At 41.6% G+C, this 18,309-nt stretch overlaps 2 protein-coding genes and 2 non-coding genes across 6 annotated transcripts; 3 read left to right on the forward strand and 1 right to left on the reverse strand.

Annotated features, from left to right (window-relative positions):
- Positions 1–3: 3 nt before the first annotated feature.
- Positions 4–18,285, forward strand: Ddx39b (DExD-box helicase 39B). Of its 3 annotated transcripts, XR_013091648.1 has the most exons (12): positions 7–121; positions 1,333–1,669; positions 2,614–2,741; positions 3,024–3,116; positions 5,897–6,080; positions 7,200–7,318; positions 9,360–9,491; positions 10,447–10,556; positions 10,656–10,800; positions 11,142–11,289; positions 11,627–11,697; positions 16,955–18,285. XR_013091648.1 is itself a non-coding variant. In XM_076858963.1 (11 exons), the coding sequence occupies exons 2-11, from the start codon at positions 1,459–1,461 to the stop codon at positions 11,641–11,643; spliced, it is 1,287 nt and encodes a 428-aa protein (XP_076715078.1). In that variant the 5' UTR covers positions 7–121; positions 1,333–1,458; the 3' UTR covers positions 11,644–11,845. The 3 variants fall into 3 exon arrangements, 1 of the variants encoding a protein (XP_076715078.1); XM_076858963.1 differs by lacking the exon at positions 16,955–18,285 and having other exon boundaries at positions 11,627–11,845; XR_013091649.1 differs by lacking the exons at positions 11,627–11,697; positions 16,955–18,285 and having other exon boundaries at positions 4–121; positions 10,675–10,800; positions 11,142–11,233.
- On the forward strand, positions 912–989 carry LOC143402660 (small nucleolar RNA SNORD83). Its single transcript, XR_013091736.1, has one exon. It is a non-coding gene; the product is annotated as a small nucleolar RNA SNORD83 (small nucleolar RNA).
- Positions 6,135–6,211, forward strand: LOC143402661 (small nucleolar RNA SNORD83). The gene has a single exon (XR_013091737.1). It is a non-coding gene; the product is annotated as a small nucleolar RNA SNORD83 (small nucleolar RNA).
- Mccd1 (mitochondrial coiled-coil domain 1) lies at positions 12,133–13,119 on the reverse strand. Its single transcript, XM_076858976.1, is given in 4 exon segments — positions 12,133–12,227; positions 12,230–12,320; positions 12,965–13,035; positions 13,038–13,119. Coding segments are annotated over 4 exon segments (339 nt in total).
- Positions 18,286–18,309: the final 24 nt, after the last annotated feature.

Raw genomic sequence — 18,309 nt, forward strand, 5'->3', positions numbered from 1 at the left:
CCTGCGCTCTGGCAGCCGAGACGGCGGGAGGCTAGGGTTGAGGGAAGCCTGGAACCGGAAGTGAAGAGAGATTCCCTCCCTCGTCGCTGTTGCTGCCGCCATACGCGCTCGCCCTGCTCTGGTAAGCTTTGGCCTTTGCTACCATCCGCCTCCATCTGCGCTTCTCCCTGGTCATCCTATCACATGGATTCTTGATACCCCTTTCACAAGCGATGATATGGTCACTGGGGCCTGGTTGGGTAGTTATTTTCTTTGTTTCTGTTCTTTTCGAGAGCGCCGAGCTCCTAGGGGGAGGCAGGGAAACAAGGGGGGCACAATCCAAGATGGTGGCCCAGGCGCCATTGTGTCCCTTTTGCTCCCAGCTCTACCAGTGGGTCCCTTGCTTCCCGAGGCCCCAGCGACGTCGAGAGGCGGCGCTAGGCTTATTCTGGTCCCGGGCATTGGTGGAGGGCGGGGCTCTTCTCACCTTTCTTCTGGGTCTTTGGGCCCCCTGTGGGATGAGGAGGAGGAGCACGTTTATGGGCCCAGTTGGATTTTTCTCACCTCGATTTACCCACTTTAATTTGGAGGCTTTCCAAATGTTTATTGGTAGTGTCATTGTGTTTCTTAGAAATGTGTCTTGTGGAGGTAGCAACGCAAGAGTGATGTGAGACCACTTGGTAAACATTCTGTTAAAGCTTGTTATATATCTATCATTAATATATTTTTGATTATATCTTCTGGTATATATATATATATAGCGGTACTGGTCTTGCTCTACCCTTGAGCTACACCCAAGCCCATTTTTATTTTTTGTTTCTGAGCCATCTCACTTAGGCCTGCTCCTCGGTGTTAATGACATAGGTTTGTTAAGCAACTGAAGGAGGGTACTTAGGCGCGAGACACTGGAGAGGTGTAGGAGGTGATTGGCAGCCACATGATGTTTTCATTTCGAGAAGTGAGCGCTTTGCGCAGTGCTGACCTTAATCTATCACCCTTGACTGATGGCTGCTCTTAGGAATGGACACCATGAGATTATAAGGAAACTTATTTAGTCATAGTCACCTTTTCATGATCTGTTTTTTTCATTGTTATTTACAATTACAAATGTATACATTGGTCTTCCCCTGTCAAACTAACTGGTTCTGCTACTGTGAGCTCAATCTTTTTGGGAACAGTATTTCCTGAGACCACTGTTTTCATTATATTTGGATTTTATTTTTATGTTTTATATCTGTTCCTTAACAGATAAAGGGTTCACAGTTCAGGGAAAGTAGAAAGTCTGGCAGTGGGAAAGAGGTGGTGAAAGTCTGCTAGTGACTGATAAGTTTTTTGTCTGTTTTCCCCACTCAGCTCTTCTATCAGAACTAGTACCTTTTCTTTTGCCCTTTATCAAGCCCCTCTCTTTCCCCTTGTTTTCACCTGTTCTGGGAGAACTCATCGAGAGACCCCTCCCCTTCTCCCCCTGCCGGCCCAATTATGGCAGAGAATGATGTGGACAATGAGCTCTTGGACTATGAAGATGATGAGGTGGAAACAGCAGCTGGGGGAGATGGAGCTGAGGCTCCTGCCAAGAAGGATGTCAAGGGCTCCTATGTCTCCATCCATAGCTCTGGCTTTCGGGACTTCCTGCTCAAGCCAGAATTACTCCGGGCTATTGTTGACTGTGGCTTTGAGCATCCGTCAGAAGGTAAATTTTCTTTTGGTCATAGAGTATACATTAGGCTCTTTGGGGATACAAGGAAAGGATGTGCTTATGATTCCTCAGGTGGTAATGATTTATGTTTGGACTAGACCAGGAAATAAGTACCAAAAAAGATCTTAACATTAGAAGAGGCTGTGTAGGCTTTTCTTTCATGATAGCATGAAAGTGCTAGTGATCCAAAAACAATTTAGAAGCTTACTTTTTACTTTTGTGTCTGGTTTTTCTTGTTTGCTTGTTTTTTTAACTTTGTTATTTTGACCATTAATTTTAAATTTCCAGGGGCTGGGGTTGTGACTCAATAGTAGCCTGCTCGCCTAGCATGCGTGAGGCACTGGGTTCAACGCTCAGCACCACATACAAATAAATAAAGGTCCATCAACAACTAAAAAATATTTTTAAAAAATTCTCAAAAAAGTTTTTTTTTTTTTTTTTTAGACTTCCAGAAAGGGTCTGTTTGGACCTTCCACTTTTGGGTCAGGCCAACTCTGGTCTTTAGAAATTTTATGACTGGTCTGGGTCAGGTAATAAGTCCATTTTGTTTAAGATTGTAGGGTTATGAGACCCAAAGTATGGTAACTTAAGTAGGAGAAATGGTCTGTGGCAGGCGTTTAAATATCATGGATTGTTACAGTTTAAGAAAAATACAGACAGAGCCAGAAATACTGAAGGTGAGCTGTTGGTAGATTTAAGAGAGTTGTTAGCATCACTGGGGTGGCCTGAACCTGGAGGAGGTGAGATCTGGAAGGAACTAGGAGGATTTCATTTTGGGATATAATATGATTGAGGGAGCAGAGAGAGGTTAAAAGGGTTTGAAAGTTGGCAAGAATCAGGTAAATACTTTGGGAATTGAGTGGGAAGAAATGAATTTGGAATGGTTGTGGAGTTACTTGGGATTGCATTCTAAATTTTTCTTTCTTTTTTTCTTCTAGTCCAGCATGAATGTATCCCTCAGGCCATTCTGGGAATGGATGTCCTGTGCCAGGCCAAATCAGGCATGGGAAAGACAGCAGTGTTTGTGTTGGCCACACTGCAACAGCTGGAACCAGTTACTGGACAGGTATACTTAGGGAGAGTGTTGGGGAAAGCATTTTGGTTAGGGATATGTGGGAAATGTTTCTGGCCCAGTTTCAGATTTACTTCTCTCTTTTAGATGACCTCTTATCATCCTTGAAAACTAGGGGGAGTGTTCTGCAGTAAGCATGAGCTTAACGATTTAAATCTTAGAAATTGAAGTCATTTATAAATGTCACATGTGCTTTTGTGACAATCTCTTTGTCTGAGGGGATAACAAAGAGGTATGTACTTAATTTTATTTATCTCTGTTTATTTCTCTCTCAAGGTGTCCGTGCTGGTGATGTGTCATACTAGGGAGTTGGCTTTTCAGATCAGCAAGGAATATGAGCGCTTTTCTAAATACATGCCCAATGTCAAGGTAAGCCAGAGTAAAGAAACATGAGAAAATGAGGGTATGGGGAGTTATAGGCACCTGAAACTTGTAGATCAACAGTTTCTGTTCCACAGATGTTAAAGACCTATACAAGAACTTCAGCAAACACATAACTGATAGTAAATTTCTGCAGACTTAGGGTGTATTAGATATATTACTAAAATATGGAACTCTTGGATTTACATTATATTTTCAGAGATGCTTGTTTTTAATTTTGAAGAGGCTTTAGTTTGCTTTGGTGTAATACAGGGTAAATACACTGTAGCATGAGAACTCATGATTGGGTTGATGGATAATGCTTACCATGGACTACTTCATACTTCTTTACACTGAATTTGAATCATTTTAGTGTGTTTGGTAAGTTTTGAGAATTTTGGGGTATGTGGCAAGAGGAAGCTCTAAAAGCAAAAGAAAGCTGCAATATATTGTGTGAATTGTGAGAATTCTTTAAAATGGCAGAAAATTGAAAGATGAGGGGGCTGCAACAGAGTTGATTTGTTTTCCATTATATGTCATTAATATTTATGTTGTGGTTCCAATATCAATAGCTTCAGCATCCTTTGGGAACTTGGTGGAAATATAGGGTATATGGGTTCTGTCCCAGACCTACAGTGGATGGAAATAATGTTCTAACATGATCCTTATGTGATGGGAGGTTGAGAGACACTGATGTAGATAACACTGTTCTTCTAGGTTAGAGTGAAAAACTACTTTTGTTCAAATCGTTACCCATTTATTATTTCACATTTTAAAGAAACTAGGAATGTTGAGTCATAGCCTAAAACTGAAAATAATTTCTTAAAAACTGAAATAGTACCACCAGTGCATGATAAAAATATTTAAGTAGTTTAGGTTTTATAATGAGAAAATTTGTGCTCTCCCATTTGTAATCCTATTTCACGGAAGGTAATCACAACCATTTAAAAAAAATCCGCATGGTTCTGTGTAATTAAGTATTAGGCACTATTAATTAGTCAATTCTAGGCTTTCAGACTTCTTTTCATGAAACATTATTTGTCTTGTTTATACTACTTTTCCTCTGGGTATTTTGAAAGCTATGTTAATTCTTTAAATACAGTCTGAAGGCCCTGTATATGTAGTATAGTATATATTTATGTTAGGAATATCTCTCCTATTATGTTGCCAGAATGAATAGGTTTATATTCTGTCCTTTTACTAAGCAGTATAATCTGTAGGTGGAGTCTGAAAGTTACACACCAGAAAACTGTTTAGGTTGTTAGAACTACTTACTATTGAGTTCCGTAGTGAGTGAGAGTCACCTCTGTAGGCCTAGCTCATCATCACCCTTAAAACACTTGTTGTCACCCTTAAAACACTTGGTGTCAGAATCAAATATGACACTGGGCCCAGTGATGCATTCTTGTAGTCCCAGCTACTTGGAGGGTGAAACAGGAAAAAATCACTTGAGCCTCAGAGTTTGAGGTCAGCCTGGACAATTAGGCACAACCCTGTGTTAAAAGGGTGAAAAAAAAAAAAGAATTGTCATTATTTAACTCTTTACCTATTTCTGTTCAGAATTGTTACAGTGAGGGCTGAGGTCTTATAGCTCATTGATAGAGTGTTAAATTGTTACAGCTCAGTGGCGAGTGCTTGCCTAGCATTCCTAAGGCTTGATCTTTAGCAATATCTCCTTTCCTGATGATTGAAATGACTTGTTGAAGAAGCTTGGTCAGTTCTACAGAATGTCCCATTCTGGATTTGCCTGGTTACTCTCATATCATGTTTAGCCATTTGTTTGCTCCCAGTATTTCCTTTTTTGGTTATTCATAGACCCTTATTTATTTATACGCAGTGCTGAGAATTGAACCCAGTATCTCATACATGCCAGGCAAGTGCACTACCACTGAACCACAGCCCCAGCCCTCCTCCCAGTATTTCTTATAAAAATAAAAATTTATAGTTGGAAGTTCAACTGATTGATTTGAGCAAGAACATTGCCAAACGTTTTTGGCAAGAGTCCTTTATGGGCAATGCTGTTCCTCTGGTTTTTCCACAAACCTGGTTGATCTTGCATCAGTGATTTTAGATTTACACCAGGGAAGAAACAGATTTACCATAGAGTTAGGGTTATGACAATTTGAGTCCCCTCCCCTCCTTCAGTGCTGAGGATTGAACTAAGGGCCTCTCACATTCTAGGCAAGCACACTATCTCAGCTATATCCCTGGTCCATGGCTTTTTCATTTTGATTTCTTGTTCTTTTCCCCCTCGAAACTAGAAAGCAGTTTCTGTGTTACTTGCCTGATGGTTTAAAGTTTAAACATGGATAATAGATTTAGCTCAAATTAGTAATTGTGTAGGGTTTGTGTGCTGGTCCAGTTGGGAAAGCTTGGTGTTCCATGTGGTTTTTGTGGAACTTGATACTGGTGATTTCTTGCTGTCCTTATTCTTAACATGAAGTCTGGCCTTAGAGTCATATGAGGGTAGATGGTTAAGCCCTTATGCCCTGTTTTTCCTATATTTAGGACACCTATAAAAATGCTTAATTTTAAGTTTTTATTGATGCTCTTTGTATAGGATGATGGGACATAATGGGCTAAGGCAGAAAAACTGCTAGCCCTGACTGCCTCCATTAACCATATAACTTTGGGCAAGTCACTTTTGTTTCTTAGCCTCAATGTTTGATCACTAAAGTTGGTTTTAGTACTGAAATGTCCTGCCAGTTTAGATTTAGCTGAAAGCATGGAAACTCTGGGGAGGATGGACTCTTTCCTTCTTTGTGAGACTATTTTATTCTGACTTGCAGGTTGCAGTTTTTTTTGGTGGTCTGTCTATCAAGAAGGATGAAGAGGTGCTGAAGAAGAACTGCCCGCATATCGTCGTGGGGACTCCTGGCCGCATCCTAGCCCTGGCTCGAAATAAGAGCCTCAACCTCAAACATATTAAACACTTTATCTTGGATGAATGTGATAAGATGCTTGACCAGCTCGGTGAGTGGTAGTGCTGGGATGGGGTCACGTGGTCTGGGGAGTTGCTTCTTTGGAGCCAAATGATGTTTATTTGATACTGGAGCACTTTGGTGCAAGGACGACTCTTAATCTATCACCCATGACTGATGGCTCTGAGTTCCCTGGACTATTTTTGTTATTTTAGTTTTTTTGTGCTGGGATTAAACCTAGGGTCTCATGCATGCTAAGCACATGCTGTACCTCTGAGCTATAGCCTTAGCCCTTTGGTATTCTTTCTATAATAGATGTTCTTTGAGAGTAGGGGACTATGATAATTTTAGATAAAAGTCACCACCACCACCCTTTTCTTTATAGATTCCTATACTGAGTGTCATGGGAGAGATGTTAAACTGAAGGAGGAGACAGTCCACCCTCTGGCATCCCCAGCACAGCATATGTGATCAGAATTTATAGCTGAATAGGTTTCTAGACTTAAGTTCTAGGATTAATGTGGTGAGTGTTTGTGGGAGTTTGTGTGGTGTGGTATTCTAGTGTGCTAAGTGGGGTTAATAAAAGAAAAAATTTCTGTAAGACCAAATTTTGAAGAATGGGAGAATGGGAATGGATATAGACCCAGACAAGTCATTTTAAATGATCTTTGACTATTCAAGGTGGTGAGCTGTAAGATAGATGTAGAGATGTTATATTTGCTTGACAGTGTAGGAAAGTGTGATTCAGAGGAGGCATGGAATGGACTGACATTTAGAATGTGTAATAAGTGCTCAGTACTTGTAGACTGCTAGAACTTGGAACTTGGGTAAAGAGGAATTGGGACAAGGGCCTATAAAGTGTATTTATATGTCCTTGTGAGCCTTTGTAGCGGGCTTTGTGTCTGTTGTATTGTCTTGAACTTTAGGGCTTCATCATATTTCTTGCTTGGTTAGAGCAGCTGGAACCTGATCCCAAGTCTTTATTCTGTAGTCATTGTGTTTTCCATTGTTATTGCTATTTGATTTTAGAGTTGTTGGAGAAAGTAGAGAGACCTGAGTCATCTTTCCCTGAAATGATTCCTTATCCATTTCCAGTAGTCACCTCACTGGGAAGTCTGTTTCTGATTATTATCACAGATGTCTATTTTCTTTTAATCTCTCATTCTTGTAGACATGCGTCGGGATGTCCAGGAAATTTTTCGCATGACCCCCCATGAGAAGCAGGTCATGATGTTCAGTGCTACCTTGGGCAAAGAGATCCGTCCAGTCTGCCGCAAGTTCATGCAAGATGTAAATACCCTTCTACCTTCTCTCCCTCCACTCCCCGCCCACTGCCTCCTCCCCTTCCTCGCCCTCTTCCTCCAGACTCCCTTGTCCTTCAAGTGCCAAGAAGGGGGCTTTTGCCCGTCTGGGAGCAACAACTCCTTGAAGAGACACACAGAGGCAGAGACAGCTAGTGTTAGGGTCTGCGCGGGTGCCAGGGAAACTCCGGAAGACTTGGTCGGGTTAACGTGAGAGCGGGTAGAGTTCGACATTTTTTTAATCCCAGCATTTTTGAACCTCTTCTCCCTTTTGGGGGAGGGCAGGATTTTCTGCCCTACCACCCATTCATCCATCATCTCCTACATACCCCTTACAGCCACGCACCCCAAGGTGACATCAAGCATACAGCTGGAGTTTCTGCTCATCAAAACTCATAACTCCCGGTGGTAGGAGAGTAAGAGAGGGACAGACAGATTGCAGGGCATGTCCAGAAGAAGAGCAAACAACACAAATGAATCTGCCCCCTCCCCACCTCCAGGGGTGGGGGCCTCTGGCACCTCAGTCCCCAGTCCCCTACTCCTTCCCACCCATACCTCCTTGCACCCATCGGAACCTCGGTCGATGTGAGCCGGCAGCAGAGAAGCACCGTGGCACGACGAGGGAATGCGGACGGCACCGAGCTGTGGATGGCGGCAGCGGAGGCCGCGGGGAAACCTGACCAGGAAGCTGAGGACCAAACCAGCCTCTTTTTCCGTTCCCGGTTTTTTTCCTGAACCTAACACGTGCTGTGCCCCATTCTCCCCCATATGTGTTGGGGGTGGGGTCTCCTGAATGGGTGGTGGATTTTTTTTTTCTTTTAAAGAATTATTTTTCAATTTTCAGAGGAGAGGGATATGGGAAAGGTAAAGTGGAGATTTCCACTTGATGTAATCAGATGGGTGTTAGGGTTGGGGCTTGGGGGAGCCCATTGTTTGAGCAGTGGAGTATGTTCTTCTCCTCCCTGCAGTGCTCCTTCCCTTGAAATAACTTTCTCTTAAGTTGCACTTGGGGTTAGAATTAGATTTGAAGGCGGCCTTGGAATTTCTCTTTGAAAAGCATGATTTGCTAGCCTGCCTTCTGGGATTCGGCTTCTGGATTAGTGTTTTCCCCCCCAAACACACACACATCCTTGCCCATCTTGATCTCTGGATCTATACGTTAATTAGGTCCCCCAAGATGGTAGGGAGAGTGTTAGGAAAGTCTGGCTATAGAGTTGTCTTGTGTCAGCTTCTTATGTCTTTTTTTATGCTGCTTCCCACCCCTTCAAGGGTTGTGTGTGTGTGTGTGTTAAAAAAAAAAATTTTTTTTTCAATTTTAAAGACGAATGCTATCTGCTGGTTTTTTTTTTTAAGCACCCTTTACTAGTGCTGTCCATGTAAACCAAACTGTAGATGGTTTGACTATTAGAGACCAGTCTCATCTAAAACTATTCCATATAATATACTCATCTTGAGTAATTTTTGGTTCTTAAATGGACTTTTTGACTAGATCCATTACAGCCATTCTGATCTTAAAGACATCCACTTTCTAATGTGTATAAGATTCTCTTAGTTGAGAGACAATGAAAATGGAGCATTCCTTGTTATCTCCCCCATGTTCTTAATAACCAGCTCTGATGGAATTACTCTGACCTTGAGTCACTGTTCCCCATCATTTCTAAGGTATTTGAATCATATCATCTCTTTGAATGTCACCTATTTTCTTTCTTTTACCACCTCCATTTGAGGTAATGGTGTCTTGCCATTGGATGGTTTCACTGCTCCATTACTTTGCAAAGTTCCTTTTTCCCCTGATAGTTTTCAATTGGGCTATCTTAAAACTCAACTGATAGGAAGGAAGGAAATTAGATCTAGTGTGAAAAAGACCACAGTAAAATTGGGTATTTTTAGTGGTGGGGTGGGGTTTTCAATCTTTTCTCTTCTCCCCATCCCCCCATGGGGTGTTTTGGAGATCAACTTCCTCCACCCCCCCAGGTTTAACCCCCCCACTCTGCCCTCCTCCCGTTCCCCACCCCCTTCCTCCCCCTCAGCCAATGGAGATCTTCGTGGATGATGAGACGAAGTTGACGCTGCACGGGTTGCAGCAGTACTACGTGAAACTGAAGGACAACGAGAAGAACCGGAAACTCTTTGACCTTCTGGATGTCCTTGAGTTCAACCAGGTCAGTGTTCAAGGTTCAGTAGAGTGATGAGCATTGGATACATAACAAGTTATAGCAGAAACCTGTGACCAAGGTGTGTTGAGGGAGCCACATATGAGGAGAGAATGGTGGAGACATTCTCATAAATGGAAATATAAATGTTTTTTGGGGACTGAGCATGAGCAAGGTGTTCTGTGACTGTGGGATAAATAATGAAGATGTCAAGTAAAATAAACCCTCAAAAGTAGATTTTTTTTTTTTTTTGGTAGCGGGGATTGAACTTGGGCAATCCACCAGTGAGCCACATGCCCAGCCCAATTTTTTTTGTATTTTTAGAAATAGGGTCTCATTGAGTTGCTTGGCGCCTTGCTGTTGCTGAGGCTGGCTTTGAACCCGTGATCCTCTTGTCTTAGCCTACGAGCTGCTGGGATTACAGGCCTGCACCATCGTGCTCAGCTCCCAAAGTAAAATTTTTGAAGGGTTTTAGGAAGTTTGTAAAAATCTTGAGCTATTCTAGGCATTTAGGGTTGGTTTATTTCTTGTACTCCTTGTTGAGGAGAAGCAACCCATCAGTTTACCTGGTGTGTGATGTCTTTGCTCTAGAGACTACTAGAATTAGGGTAAGCCCCTTAGTCTTTTGGTAAGTAGGAATATTAGTTGTGGTCTTCCTAAAACTTTGTTGTAACTTTTAGCATTTATCTATGAGATGGCCTTATCCTTGTCTCATAACATGTCTGCCAGTTTGGATGATTATTCTCCACACCACCTCAGAGGTCAGCCTACCTAGAAATCATCAGAACTTGGAGAGAAAGGCTAAATTGTATTTAGAACAGAAAAGGAAATATGTGATAGGGTATAATAGGGACTGAGAGGAATTCCTTCAGATGAGTAAGATTATTAAAAAAACTGCCACATGTGTAATTTCTTTTAAATACTATGTACCCCCTCACTCTCATGCACCACCCCTCCCATACAGGTGGTGATCTTTGTGAAGTCTGTGCAGCGGTGCATCGCCCTGGCCCAGCTCCTAGTGGAGCAGAACTTTCCAGCCATTGCCATCCACCGTGGGATGCCTCAGGAGGAGAGGTGAGTTGGAGCTGGAGAACAACTTTGTGACCTTGGGGAAAAAGTGAACCATTGAGAGAAGGGGACCTCAACATTTTCCTAATTTCCTTTCTCACAAAGGCTTTCTCGGTATCAGCAGTTTAAAGATTTTCAACGACGGATTCTTGTGGCCACCAACTTATTTGGCCGAGGCATGGACATTGAGCGGGTGAACATTGCCTTTAACTATGACATGCCTGAGGATTCTGACACCTACCTACATCGGGTAAGTACCACATCCAGGATACCCCACTCTTCCATACCCTTATTTTATGTATCTTTTTCTTTAAGATTTTTTTTTTTTTTTTTTTTTTGAGGGGATGGAACCGTACCAAGGATTGACCACAGGGGCACTTAACCACTGAGCCACATCCTAGCCCTTTCTTTCACTTTGAGACAGGGTCTCATTAAGTTGCCGAGGTTGGCCCCTAACTTGGCTATCGTTCTGCCTCGGCCTGTACAGGCGTGTACAACTGTGCCCATCCTTTTTTGTACATTACATATTCCTATTCTTGAGGCATCTTCCATCTTTAGGGTCTTCCAGTTTTACTTTTTTTCTTCTTCCAGGTGGCCAGAGCAGGTCGCTTTGGCACCAAGGGCTTGGCTATCACATTTGTGTCAGATGAGAATGACGCCAAGATTCTTAATGACGTGCAGGACCGCTTTGAGGTCAACATCAGTGAGCTGCCTGATGAGATAGACATCTCCTCCTACAGTGAGTATGGAGCTCAGAAAACTGGCTCCCCCAGCTCTTAGATTTTCCTTGTTCTTATTGTGTATGTCTTGAATCCCTTATGTAGGTAGTGGTCACCTGATGCCTTATTGGTAGCCCTTTGATGACTTCTTGTCCCTTGATCTTTGATACTGATTGGGGTGTTTTATTTACTATTTTTGTGGGGTCTTTTTTTCTTTCTTCAAAGGATTTCCTTTCGTACTCCTGAGTCTGTCCTCTCAATCTACATGGTACACAAACATCTTCATGTATGTACCTGTGTTTCTGTGTTGGTTTCCCCTTTGTGTGCCTTATTTTAACTGCCTTGTTTTGTCTTCAGTTGAACAGACGCGGTAGAGGATTCACCCATTCTGGAATGTGACGGTCTATCTCTTCAGGAGAGGACACCAGGTGTGGGGGTGAAGGAGACACTACTGCCACCTGCCCTGACAGCCCCCACCCCTCCCCAAGGCTTCCTTCTTTTGCATCACCACCACTCCTAAACCCCATTCCTGATTTATCAGAATTTTTTTTAACAAAACTAAAAATGAAACACAAATGTGTCTGTGGTATCTGTAAGTGCTCCATCCTTTATTGCTTATGGTAAAGTTATTTAGGGCTTAATCCAGGGTAAATTTCTCAGTTCTGAGTACCCTGCTGTAGAATGGGGTCAAAGTGAGAATAAGCCTGCATAGGCCATGGCTCCTCAACTACTTTCCAATTTTTTGGACCCTTATAGAGTTGTCTTCATTTTTTGATGGGCTGGAATGTTTCTGAAAGGGCCCATTGCAGGGTGCTGGGCAGTATTTCTGGTTTTGGAGGGTTATGCGGGCACTTGTGGGAAGCTTAGGCATTTCCTCTCAGGTTCTCTTGGTGTCTCTTCATCTGTTCTTTCAGCTTCTGGATCTTGAGCACTAGGGCCTGGGCTTCCCACGCTCCCCCCTCCCTTCCAGCAGGGCCTGGTACAGCTCCAGCTGCTGCTCCAGCAACTATTCAGCTTGAGTCAGCTCAGCTTTGTGGTGGGGCCAAGGTTCCTGGATGAAGCAGGAATTGGGGGAGGCAGCAGCATCATCCAGGATGGGGGGCTGAGGCACTGGGAAGCTGTGTTGCAGAGTGTGGCTGGAATTAAGAATTCTATCTTTTTTTTTTAAATACCCTATTAGTTTAAAGTCATCTCTGAAGCTGAGGTAGCTTCCTCTATCAAAGACATGCTGGGGGGAAGGGGATTAGGTAGATATCACTGGCTCAGGGGCTGCCTTAAAAAGGTTTATGGATGAGAGGACTAACTGTCCCTCCTCCCTAGGAAATAATTAACTGTTAGATGAGGGGGAAATTCCTGTTCAAGGAGAGAGGGAACCCTGAGATCTAGGTTACTGTGGGGGTGGGAAGGAGTTGAGAGTTAAAATTAGGCAAGGAGCTGCAAGGTTTGATGGGTACAGCATAAACTGGACATTTTTTTTTCTATTCCTTACCCGAATACAAATCATTTTATTTTAATATAAATCATTTTATTTTTTTAGTTTGACATAAGACCTTCATTTTGTTTGTTTATTTTTATGTGGTGCTAAGGATCAAGCCCAGCACCTTGCACATGCCAGGCAAGTGCTCTACCACTTAGCCACAACCCCCAGCCCCCCCATACAAATCTTGACACACTCCTCCCACCTTTACCACTTACCCTGGCAGGTGACCTCATCTTCCCACCACCTGAGGAGCTGGTCTGTTCTTCCATGCTTTTTTTGGGATTCGGGATCCTTGGGGGCCCAGGGCCCAGGAGGGCAATAGGAGGCAAAGGCGACAGCACTGAGTGATCCAGACCAGAGGGAGGACCATGGCTGGTGAGGCAGGGAGCTGTCTTGAGCTGCCCAATAGCCACTAGGAACTGGCTGTCTTCCAGGCCTTGGCCTCACTTGAGTGCCTGTCCTGCCGAGGGACCCGCCCCTGCCTGACCCTCTTTGCCTCTACCTTCCTAGCCTGGCTGAACAGTCTAGGAACAAGAGTCCTGGTATGAACATATTCCTATCAGTTTAGACAGAATTTGGTTTAGAATGCCTAGCCTACCATGTCTTGAGTTTGTTTCTGCTAGCACTATCTTCTAATTTCTCCCTCAATGTTGTAATAGGAATTACACCACTGGTTTTTAGATGAGAAAACTAACTAGGATTGTTTACCTTTCTCTAATTTTGTTGGCCCAGAATGACCTTTTTTCCTGTCCTGTTTTGCAGTATGTGTTGTAGGGGTTGCCTTTAGTTAGACCAGGCTCCTTTGTATCACCTGTTGCTTATGACAGTGTGACACTAGTACAGGTGTCAAGCTTTGTTGAGCTAGTGAAGTCTCCCTTGGCACCTGTACATAAACCTGTCCACACAGTGTGAACCTGTGTACAGATGGCAGGTGTCCTGCAGTTTGTTTTAAAGTGTCTCTTGTGGCTGGAGACCCCAGGCACATTCCTGTGGGCAGTGGTGGCTCAGGGGGATCTATATTTTGATTATGTGGGAAATGGAAGGTCCTCAGAAGGCAGGATTGCTAGTGAGTAGACAGTTGCTAACCAACTCACTATTTGGAAACAGGGAAGATGGCTGAGGGGTCCAGAAGCCAGACAGGGAGAGTTTTCTGGAGGTCCTTGCTGCTCAAGCTTGGGCTGAAATGCATTTAGATGAGGCGGAACACCTCAGTTTGTCAGCTGACTTGTTTCCTAGTGTAAAAAGAGGCAAAAACTGTAAAAGGGAGAATGGTTTTCTCTTTTTCTTAGTGACAAGGTTCTCATATTTGAATTTGCAATGGCTTAAAGTCTTAATTACTGGAAAATAGGCTCAAAGTACTGTCATTACAGATAATGTGAAACTCACCAACATTGAAGTTAACCTAACCATGTTTGTCAGTTAAAAGCAAGCTCAGCAGCTATTCAGGAAAACAAAACAAACCATGACATTTCTGCAGGGTAATCTAAATGATAAATTAAATAACCCTTCCTGAAAAGCAGACATTTCAACCATCTGCTTTAGGTTATGCACTCATAAAGTGGACTAACCTACAATAATTTATAGTAGGTATTCATAAGCCACGGACAAAATAGTCTGAATTTTGGCTTTGTTCATCTATGTGAACTAAAGAATTCTGGGATTTGGGTTGGTTGAAATCTGTTGAATGAACTGTGAATCATAGAAATGGAGTGAAGATAAATATGTATAAACCAGATTGCCTACTTTTATGTTAGTGTATATATTTACCTTTTGTCATTCCTGAATGTTTTGGAGTCATAATCATGAAAATTCTGGTCTCTGAAGACCCCTTCAATATTGCACCCTACTGAGTGACAGGACCAGAGTGATGGAGTGACTGACATGAATTTATGTCTTGTGAAACATATGCAGATGGGGACTTAGAGATATAGAGGTGCACTCATTGTATTTATGTGAAAATAAGTGTCAAACAACTAGCTGGGCACATTTTTGTTCCTGTCAACAGTTGATGTTCATAGCAACCTTTCAAGAGAGCCTTTCTCATTTCACTTTTCTTGCATGTGATGTCTGGTCCAGCACCCTTTGTTGAAAAGACTGTATTCTCCACTGAACTGTCTTTGCTCCTTTGTATCTAGGTGGGTCTGTTTATGGTCTCTCCATTCTGTTCAACACATTCATTTATTCTTTTGGTGTTACTGCAGTGTATTTTAAAAATCATTTCAGTTGGCAAAAATTTTGTATTTATGATATTTTGGTAAGTGTATCCACTTACCAAACTTGGCTAACTCAAGTTACTTAGCATATATCACACATATATACCATTTTATTTTGTAACAAGAACACTTAACTGTCAGCAGTTTTCAACTATACCAGGATATTGTTTAGTCACCACGAGATAAAAAATATCTTTTGAACTCATTTCTTCCTATGTAACTGAAATTTTGGTCTTTGACTAGCATCACCACAATTGTCCCACCACTTAACCTATAGTAACCACCAGTTTACTCTCTACATAAATTTGATTTTTTTTTTTCTCTATAAGTGAAATCATCTATGCTGGGCTTATTTCACTTAATGTCTTCCAGGTTCATCCTTATCACAAATGATAGGATTTCCTTTTTTTTTTTCCCAAGGCTTAATAGTATTTCATTGTGTATATAACCCCATTTTCTTTCTTCATCTGCTGATAAACACAAGTTGATTCTATATGTTGGCTATTGTAAATAATGCTGCAATCAACATGGTAACACAGATGTCTTTGACACTGATTTCATACCTTTGGATATATATTCACTAGTAGGATTGTTGAATCATACAGTCATTCTATTTTTAATTTTTTTTTGTGTGTGGGGAAAAGCCATGCTGTTTTTAATAATGGCTACCAATGTGGTACTAATTACTACATAGTCATGATTATTAAAGTCAGGTAGTGACTGTCCTTTGACTTTGTTTTTATTCTACATTGTATTAGCTAGATTTTCTTCTTCTCCATATAAACTTTTAAACCAGTTTGTCAATTTCCACAAAATAACTCGCTGAGATTTTGATTGGGATTGATCATTTGGGAAAAATTACAATGACAATATTTATTTTATTCATGAACATGGAATATACTGCATTTTTTAATTGATGACTTTCATCAGAGTTTTGTAGTTTTGCTTTTATACATACTTAGATTTATAACCTAAGATGAGATTGTACCTAAGTATTGAGTTGAAGTGTAGCTCATTGGTAAGCAGTTGCCTAACATGTGAGGCCTTTAGGTTTGATCCCCAAGAAAGAACACACTTACACCAAGGGGCAGAAGAACAAGCTCTAAGTATTTTACTTTTAGGGATTGCTAATGTAAATGGTATCATGTTTTGCTTCTCAATTTCCACTCATTCCTTACTGGTATATAGGAAAGTGATTGAATTTTATATATTAACCTTGTATCCTGCAACCTTACTATATATTCTTTTTGTTTCCAAGGATTTCTTTTCTTTTTGTTGTATTTTTGGCATACATAAAGTAAATATGAAACATCATAGGAAAATAATAATTATTATAAAAACATAATTGTTATGACATAAGTCTTGAAACTTTGATCTAGTTTATGTTCTCAGTTTTATTTAAACTAATAGAGTATTTTTATTAAAGATGTTTGCAAGACTCGGAGACAGTGTTTTATCACCTTTCTCTGTCTCAAACTTTTAATTATGGCTTTCCCAAAAGAAATATTACTATTAACAAAAAATTAGATGAGAGCATTTGATTTACAGAGTCTTGAAACAATATTTTGTGGCTTTTTTTGTGTGTGTGTCACTAAGAATTGAACCCAGGGCCTCCTGCATGCTACCACTCTAGCACTGAGTAATACCCTCAGCCTTTTAAAATTTTTATTTTGAGGCGAGGTCTTGCTAAGTTGCCCAGGCTGGCCTTGAACCTGTGATCCTCCTGTTTCAGTCCCTCCAGTAGTGGGATAACATGCATGTGTCACAATATCTGGCTTTAATTTTGGTTTTAACATATGCAAACACTTTGATGATCCTCTCTTGCAGAGAGGCAGCTTATTCCCGTCTCTATAATGGAGTATGGCCTGAACTTGCCAACTCGCCTCTGTGTTGTGATGGAATAAGGTTGATGTAATGGGTTATGACTCTGTGTGTAAGATTAAAATACATTGCAGTTTTCATTTTGGTTCTTTCTGTTTCTTGGATCCCTAGCTCTGGGGATGCCAGCTGTTGAGTCATGAGCAGCCTGTGGAAAGGTCCAGGTGACTAGAAATGGAGGCCTCTTGGGACCAGCTAGCAAGTACCTGAGCCCTCTCCAACAGCCATATGAGGGAGCCATGCTCCTTGGGAGCCCCCAGTGCCAGTCAGGTCCTCAAAGGATGCAGCCTGGGCTGATGACTGCGATCTTGTGAGAGACCCTGAGCCAGAAGCACTCAAGGAACCTCTCCTGGATTCCTGACCATCACACCCTGAGGGAGATAATGTTCCATGTTTCCAGCTGCCAAGTTTTGGGTAGTTATATAGCAGTAGATAAGTAATATAGATTCTAAGGAAAGATTAAATCATTGTACTTTTTTATTTGCCCTAAATAAAACATGTCAGTTAAATGATATTTAACATGTCAGTTGGATTTAAGATTTTTCACAGCTAAGTGGGATGTAATTTATTACTATTCTCAAACATCTATTTATTTGACTTTCATGATCCAGCTGTGACTCAATTACACAAAAAAGTAAGAATCTGACTATGTTAGTCTGATTTTGTGATGGACCCTAACACCACCCCAATTAGCCACCTTCAATCAATCAAATGCTAAGGTATTTGCTACTATGAAGGGATTTTTGCAGATGAAATTACAGTCTCAAATCAGTTAACCTTAACATGGGTCTGTGTTAACTAGGTGATCCTTTAAAAGGACCAAGCTCTTCCTGAGAGAAGAGGTCCATTGTGTGAGAAGGATTCAGTGTGAGAGATCTTCTTAAATGTGGGCTTTGAAAATGGAGGGGCAAGTCAGGTGCGGTGGGGCATGCCTGTAATCCCAGCAGCTCTGGAGGCTGAGACAGGAGGATTGTGAGTTCAAAGCCAGCCTCAGGAAAAGCAAGGTGCTAAGCAACTCAGTGAACCCTGTCTCTAAATAAAATACAAAATTGGGCTGGGGATGTGGCTAAGTGGTCACCAAGTTGCCAGTAGTCCTCCCCCTCTCTACCCTGACAGCCAGTAAGGAGAGAGGGACCTCAGCCCTAAAAGTGCAGGAAATGGGATTCTGCCCACAACATTGTGTGAGTTTGGAGGATACTTGAGACCACAACTTTATGAAATCCTGAAGAGAGAATCCATGCATACCATGCTTAGATTTCTGACTAAGGAAATGTAAGCAAATAAACAGGGTAATGTTTTGGGCTATCAAGTTTGTGGTAACTTCTTATGTAGTAATCAAAAACTGTCAGGCTCAACTGTGCAACAGATAAGTGTTTTCTCCATTGGATGAATTTATAAATTGTGTACATGAAATGCATGAAATAAAATATTTTTTTGTTTTTTAATGACTTCCTTGTGATGCAATTTCA

Source organism: Callospermophilus lateralis, chromosome 6, assembly GCF_048772815.1.
Source record: "Callospermophilus lateralis isolate mCalLat2 chromosome 6, mCalLat2.hap1, whole genome shotgun sequence".
NCBI lineage: Eukaryota > Metazoa > Chordata > Mammalia > Rodentia > Sciuridae > Callospermophilus > Callospermophilus lateralis.

Excerpts from the sequence above, each read along its gene's own strand:
- Ddx39b (XM_076858963.1), top strand. The coding sequence starts at position 1,459 with ATGGCAGAGAATGATGTGGACAATGAGCTCTTGGACTATGAAGATGAT. Across the intron at positions 1,670-2,613 it reads CTTTGAGCATCCGTCAGAAG|TCCAGCATGAATGTATCCCT; the intron begins GTAAATTTTCTT and ends TTTTTCTTCTAG. Across the intron at positions 7,319-9,359 it reads GCCGCAAGTTCATGCAAGAT|CCAATGGAGATCTTCGTGGA; the intron begins GTAAATACCCTT and ends CCTCCCCCTCAG.